The sequence below is a fragment of the Psammomys obesus genome, unplaced genomic scaffold (genome assembly GCF_907164565.1).
Source record: "Psammomys obesus unplaced genomic scaffold, mPsaObe1.curated_primary_1811, whole genome shotgun sequence".
NCBI classification, from domain to species: Eukaryota; Metazoa; Chordata; class Mammalia; order Rodentia; family Muridae; genus Psammomys; species Psammomys obesus.
This window is the reverse complement of record NW_026592666.1, coordinates 11,208,359-11,215,478: the sequence shown is the minus strand read 5'-3', so window position 1 is coordinate 11,215,478 and position 7,120 is coordinate 11,208,359. Positions and strand designations below refer to the sequence as shown.

The window sequence follows — 7,120 nt, the reverse complement described above, 5'->3', positions numbered from 1 at the left end:
CATTGTATGCATGTATGAAATTCTCAAAAGATTAATAGAAATAGTTTTAAAGCTGTCACAGTTCTATCTTAAAAATAAAAAAGAGGGAACTCACCAGAGCACACACACCTAAAGTTTCCTCCTGATTTCTATGTACATACCATGCATGCATTCAAATGTCTAACATACACAAACACACCCCCACAGTAAATGAACACACTTAAAGAATCACTTTGTTTGCCTTGATTTTCATTCATTATTGCCAACAATTTTATTTTCTCTCCCTGAAGATATCAGAGAACTTCATAGACTTAGAACTCTGTATCACTTTAAGACAGGATAGAAAGGGGGATGTGGAAAGAGTTGGGCTCACCATCGCTCAACTTTTTTCTCACTAACAAACTGCCCGTGAGGCCCCTCTGCATCGGGCGGCAAAAGTGCCAAGTACACGGGGGTCTCTGCCCCTTCTTCTGGGCTTTTGGTGGCTTTGGGCCCCGCCATGTCGGTTCTCACCCAGCCAGGGCAGCAGGCATTCAGGAGGATCTTTCCCCTCGCCTCTGCTGGCTGAGTGTCCTGGCGTGGATTCTGGACAGGACTGTCACCCCAATCTTGGTCACCCCATAGGCACTGTTAGGCCAGCCTTCTTGCGAATGCACTCCTTTCTTCGTATCTCCCACAAACTTGTTCATGAGCTCCACCAGCTCCTGCTCTGTGATGGTCTCACTTCGGAACTTCTGCTGCAGCTCTGGGCTGCAGTTCTTCAGGGCCTCGAGACTTATTATGCTCGATACATTGACCACTCGGCCTAAGATACAAAATGTAAGCACAGAAGCGATGAGTTCCAAGCAGCAGGGGACTTAGCACAGAAAGTTCTCACTTGAGAAGATGCCAGCAGTGGGAGTTTGAAGAGGAGAACACACAGAGAACAGCATGGTAGCACAAGCCAAGCTTGAGGCAGACTGAACAGGCAAGGAGCATTGAAAAGGGCTTCCCTCCAGAGCTACAGAACAGAGCATTGAGCAGTGCTGGAATCTTCAAGGAGGGTAGGCAGGGACAGAGGGCAGAAGTTTAAATTGTACGTGGATACTTTAAAAGTGGTAACTTGATGTCCCAATAACACAGAGACAACTGTGTCACCCACAGTCCACAGAAGATGTCTTTGATGCCTCCATTGAATCACTGAGATGATATTTTCTGTGAAGGGCCAATGGGGAAAAGAATTCACACTAGTTATTTTTACCCATTCTCCCATTCTATGCTCCTGTCACCATAACTAACCTGCCCCTTGGGAAAAGGAGGGGCTAGCTGCAGTGGGGTGGGAGGCCTGCAGAGAAGGCCACCTGAGAGAGGCTGGCTCACTGGCCAAATTGATTTGTACTATTAGAAGAATTTATAATAAAAGAGACATGATAGTTTGTCCTGTGCGTATATATGATAAGTCACATGCAGGTCGTTGGAAAGCTAAAATGAGCCTGGAGGAAAGTGGAGTCAGCGTAGAGTAACCTCTACAAAGTGTGCTATGGGCTTGGGTTTCACCCTGAAGGGTTTTAGGTGGGGAATAGCGATGCAGACAGCAGGAGCGGAGAGGAAAAGGCCCAGGAGACCTGGTACCTGCATTGGCAACTGAGGGCCTTGTGCAGAGCTGAGCTGATGGGCAGGGGACTCTTAGGCAGCATTCAGGGTCTGACCCCGAGGTGAGGGTGCTCTGAGGAGTTTGGATTGAGGGAGTATGTTACGAGGAGGTAGAAAGGGAAAGGATGTATGTATGGAGGAGAAGGGAGTTCTGCAAGTGCTCAAAGCAGGTGGAAGAATTTTCTGGATGGTGCATCCTGTCCAGTTGGTAGGTGCTGGTGAAAGCACAAGCCTAAGCAGGGCCACTCAGACTGTAGGGCCTGGACGCACAGAGGGCATGGGACTAATGGACTTTTGAATCAGGACATGAAGGAGGAAAATGGGGCAGATATACAAATCATGACACCACAGTGAGCTCAGCCGGTGATGGGGAAGCAGTGACAGGATGGAGGCCCGGCAGGGAGGTCTGTTGGAGGGGGAGAAGAAGCTGGACCTGGAATAAAGATGCCAGGCTGACCCCAGGAGGGCAGAGCAGATCACCACCAGACTCACCTTGGGGTTTTATTAGAGGAAGTAGCTTTGTACAGACAGCCTGGGTACCAAAGAAGTTGGTCTTCATTGCTGCTTCTGCTTGAAGGTAAAAGTGGGTGAGATCAGTGCCTTTATAGGGAGGGGGAGAGAGAGAGAACAATAATGAAGAAAACTCATTAGTCAGAACTTGATAGGAATTTTAATTCAGAACATGGCTGCCCTGGCAAGAGAGCATATCCAAAGACCTTCTAGGTCTGTGTGATCTGGCTGGAATACAAACACACCTTTAATCCAGGAGACAGTGGCAAGCAGATCCGGGTTTAAGGCCAGCTTGGTGTAGAGCAAGTTTCAGGTAAAGAAAAGCTTAGGTCCAGGCTTGGTGGTGCATGCCTTTAATCCCAGCACTCAGGAGACAGAGGCATGCAGATCTCTGAGTTCTAGTCAGTTCTGTTCAGGCATTTGAGTCAATGAGTTGAGAGGCAGTGTAGTTTGAGTTTGTGACAGTTCATGGAATTCAGAGGCAGTTTTACAGAGGAGAGTTTTACAGAGACAGTCACAGAGGGAAAAAAAAAAAAGCTAGACACAGGTAAAGACAGAACAAGCCAGAGAATGAGAAGGAGCCAGAGATTAGAACATATTGCCAAAGTAAGTATGAAGCCAAACATTGAAATTCAGTGAGAGGCTGAGAAAATCTAATTTGAATCAGTCAGCTTGGAGAGGATTTTTGAGCCAGGCAGCTGAATTGAACCAGCCAGCCAGAGTTCAGAAAGAAGTAGAAAGGGTGAGCTTATTTAGCTGTAAGTCTCAGAGGCTGAAAACATTCTAGGTCTGTATTAGAGTGTACAGACTAGACCTAGGTTAGCAGACAGAGGGAGTAAGCCTCTAAGACAAGAATTAAATCAGGAAAATAAAGGATACCTATACACCTGTCCCTCAACATGATTGGAAAGAAAACACAACATAATTGGAGAAGGAGAAAGCCCACCAACATTGCAGAAATCAGAGGATATCTGACAAAAGCTTTGCAGACGAGAGGAGACACCTGACAGAAGGCCTCAGAGGAGACATTTATCTGGGATTGTCTCCAGAGGAAGCATCCATTCTTACAGTTTGTCTGGGTGGCCTGAGAGGCAGGGGAGATTCAAAACCTAGAGCAAGGAACAATGCAGGAGCCTGAGACAGCTAACCACAGTAAGCCACCCAAAAGACACTTTAATTATATAGAATGATTTTCCTGCATTAAAAAAATGGGAAACTCCGTTTCAGATCCCTTGATAGCCAGGACGGGAGTGGAGGTTGGAGACATTGCTTGAAAAAGACACTGCAACTTACTGCAGCTATGACCACTGGAGCAAGCCCCTCCCTACTTTCAACTACAATCTGCATCTACTTCCTCTCTGAAAATGTTGAAAAATAACTGTGAAACAAGAAAAAAATCACAAGAGGTAGAAAAAATAGCTGTACAACAAGAAAAATTGGCTGTGATAGTACAAAGGCTTACGAGACAAGAGACAGAGGAAGAGAACAGGAAGTGCTTAATTATGAACACAGGGTACCTAATGAAACTGAGGATCAAGATAGTCAGCCCATTGACAATGGGTAAGAAGCCTGGCTCACTGGCATGGAGCCTGCCCTGCTTGCTGGAGCCTGCCAGGCTCACTGGCATGGAGCCCGCTGGGCTCGATGGCATGTAGCTGGGCTCGCTGGCATGGAGCCTGCCAGGCTCACTGGCATGGAGCCCGCTGGGCTCAGTGGCATGTAGCAGGGCATGGGATGCATGTGCCTAAAAGTCTAGTGTGAGTGTGGACTCATAAAGATCTAATGTACCCTGACAAACAGAGAGGGGGAATATGATTATCTGAAAGACGCTGCTGGATTGTAGGGAAAAAACTGCTGAATTAGATCAGCCTGTGTACTTTAAAGACGTTTTACCATCAGAATGGAAGCCAGGGAAAGTGTTACACTGAGGAAGAGGTTTTGCGTATATTTCCACAGGTGATGAAATACTATAGGCTCCATCAAAACTGATAAAGATCTGATCCGAATAAGAGAAGCTTCCACATGAAAGGCACAACTCAAGGAGGGAAGAGAAGCAGAAAGACAGCAACCCGGACTACGCAGAGCTGATGACCCTGCATGGAGACAGCTTGACCCACCAGCTGAAGCGGGACAGATAGTCATCGGACAGGCAGACTGGAAAGCCTTGGTGCGGAAATGGACTGTTGCTGAAGGACAGATGATCGGGCCTGCAGTTATAGAGGATCATCACACCAACGGATTTCTCATAAGGAGGTTTGGACTGTTGAGTTTGGAGGATGACAGTTGTCACTGTTGTAAAAGTTAAACTGTATACAGTTTTGGCTTAAACAGGAAGAGGAAAGATGTAGAGAAATTTTAATTCAGAACATGGCTGCTCTGGCAAGAGATCAGACCCAAAGACCTTCTAGGTCTGTGTGATCCGGCAGCAATACAGACATACTTTTAATTCCAGGAGACAGAGACAAGCGGATCTCTGAGTTCAAGGCCAAGTTAACAATCAAATCAGGTGAATAAATCACTGTTACTTTATAACAGTGGACTTGGAGTCTAGTTAGGTAAGTCCTACTGTGGTGTTTTGGATAAGAATGGTCCCCACAGGCTCATACATTTGATTGCTTGGTCACCAGGGAGCGGGACTGTTTGGGAAGGACTCTGAGGTAAGGCCTTGCTGGAGGTGTGCCTGGAAGCAGGCTTTGAGGCTTCAAAAGCCCACCCCAGGCCCAGGCTCTCTGCCGACTCCCTGCAGAGCAGCATGTAAAGCCCTTGGCCACTGCTGCAGGACCATGCCTGCCTGCTGCTCTATGTGGTGATTATGGGCTTAAAAACGTATGTTCCCAATTATGCGCTCCCTGTTGTGATCACGCCTCGGTCGTCACGTCTCTTGTAAGAGATCAGGAACTACAGCACGTACCGACCAGTACTTGCTTTGAGAAAGCTGTATCCCACGGTTCACCCCGGAGTCAAGCACTCCTACAGCTGCGACACCTTCCCCTATTTCTTACTTACTTCAAAATCAGTAAGAACTAAGCCCACCTGGCCGTAAGGTCCAGTCAGAGACATCCACTGACATAAACGTGCAAAGGACCGAGACTCAGGCCCGATCAGCGCTTGCAAGGCTCCTTGAGGGAATCTCTCAGGCTCTGGTGTGAAGGATAGTCAAGCCATGTCATGAATGCATTCCTAAGAATACTTCAAGTGATAAAACTACCTTGGGCAAAATTAGTGTCTGGACCAGCCTGAAATTCTTATACCGTGTCGAGCTATAGGTTAACCGCCAGGCCTTTTAACTGCTGTCTCTCTGCTTCTGTAGACAACGCTTGCAGTCCAGAGCTGGCTTTCTGTTTATGTCACAACTGTATTTTTGGCCTTTAAAACTCATACTCCTCGGGAGGGGAGGAGGGAGGGGCTTATGGGGGATACAAAATGAATAAAGTGTAATTATTATTATTAATAATAATAATAATAGAAAAAAACCCTCATACTCCAACCAAGGACTATTCATGGAGATAACCTAGAACCCCTGCACAGATGTAGCCCATGGCAGTTCAGTGTCCAAGTGGGTTACATAGTAATGGGAAGAGGGACTGCCTCTGACATAATCTGATTGGCCTGCTCTTTGATCACTTCCCCCTGATGGGGGAGCAGCCTTACCAGGCCACAGAAGAGGACAATGCAGCCACTTTTGATGAGAACTGATAGACTAAGATCAGAAAGGAGAGGAGAACCTCCCCTATCAGTGGATTTAGGGAGGGACATGCATGCAGAAAGGGGAGGGAGGGTGGGGTCGGGAGGGGAGGAGGGAGGGGCTTATGAGGGGAGACAAAATGAATAAAGTGTAATTAATAAAAAATTAAAAAAAAGTTAAAAAAAAAAAAACCTCAAACCAACTGGCGGCTGGGGCTGCTTCCTGCTGATCTGCTTGGGATACCGCCAGGAGCAGTTAATAAAGACTCCATTCAATTTAAGGCCTAGAGGGAATTCTCCAGGCACCATATAAGACTGGAATATTCACCCTCTCCTTCCTGAAGCTCCCATCTTATCTTGCTCCCCTCCAGGAGCCTGCTGTGATCCCCACACGCCGGAGGTGCCCTCCATCACATCCGTCCCCCTGCACTTCAAGGCCAAGAGCAGACCCACCTGGCTGGGCCTCGTTGAAGAAGTCTCTGTTTCTTGGTGGCTTATTCTTGGGCCAGGTGCCAATGCCCGCGTTGTTGACCAGCACGTCCAGCCCCCCGTACTCCCGGCGCAGAAAGTCGCGCAGCGCGCGGATGCTCTGCAGGTCGTCGATGTCCAGCGGGTGGAAGCGTGGGCTCAGGCCCTCCGCCTGCAGCTGCTGCACGGCCGCCCGGCCCCGCGCCTCGTCCCGCGCCGTGAGCACCACGTCCCCCGAGAACTTCCGACACAGCTCACGCGTGACGGCGAAGCCGATGCCCTTGTTAGCCCCGGTCACCAGCGCCACGCGGCTGCAGGACGGCATAGCTCAGTGGTCAGTCAGAGGCACCTGCCAGAAGAGCGGACTCAGCCGACTTCAGGCTTCTAAGATGTTGCTGGGCTTGAGATGTCTGTGTGAACATCCAGAGACCTGAGGGCCCTTAGGCCCAGAGCCCAGACACTGGAGCAATCTTACGCAGTGTTCTTGGCAGGAATCAGTGGAGGCTCAGAGCAAACAAGACCAGCGAGTCTGAGTTGTAAGGGTGAGGCGTCTCTCGCAGCGAGATACCCTAGTCTCTCAGTGGCTCATTGCCTTCATTGGTGAGTGTTTAGTCAACCGTGCACACTTGTTGGCATTCTGCATGGACTCAGTTTTACGACAGCTTACGACAAGAGAAATTGGGCAGTTTGTCATAGTCAGAACGTGGAATGCGTTAATGGAAAGTTGAAACAAGGGAGACGGTAGAGGCCGGGCGAGCCATCCACACCTAGGGCTTTTAGAAGATCGCGGTTGGGCTGATATGGAAAGGAAACACCAAGGAAGCGAAGCCTAGACTTTGCCAAAACA

General features: G+C 48.5%; 1 protein-coding gene across 1 annotated transcript; it reads right to left on the bottom strand.

The window, feature by feature from the left end:
• Nucleotides 1–348: 348 nt before the first annotated feature.
• LOC129682544 (carbonyl reductase [NADPH] 1-like) lies at nt 349–6,598 on the bottom strand. Its single transcript, XM_055614954.1, is given in 4 exon segments — nt 349–527; nt 530–784; nt 2,104–2,220; nt 6,319–6,598. Coding segments are annotated over 4 exon segments (831 nt in total).
• Between the last annotated feature and the right edge of the window lie 522 nt (nt 6,599–7,120).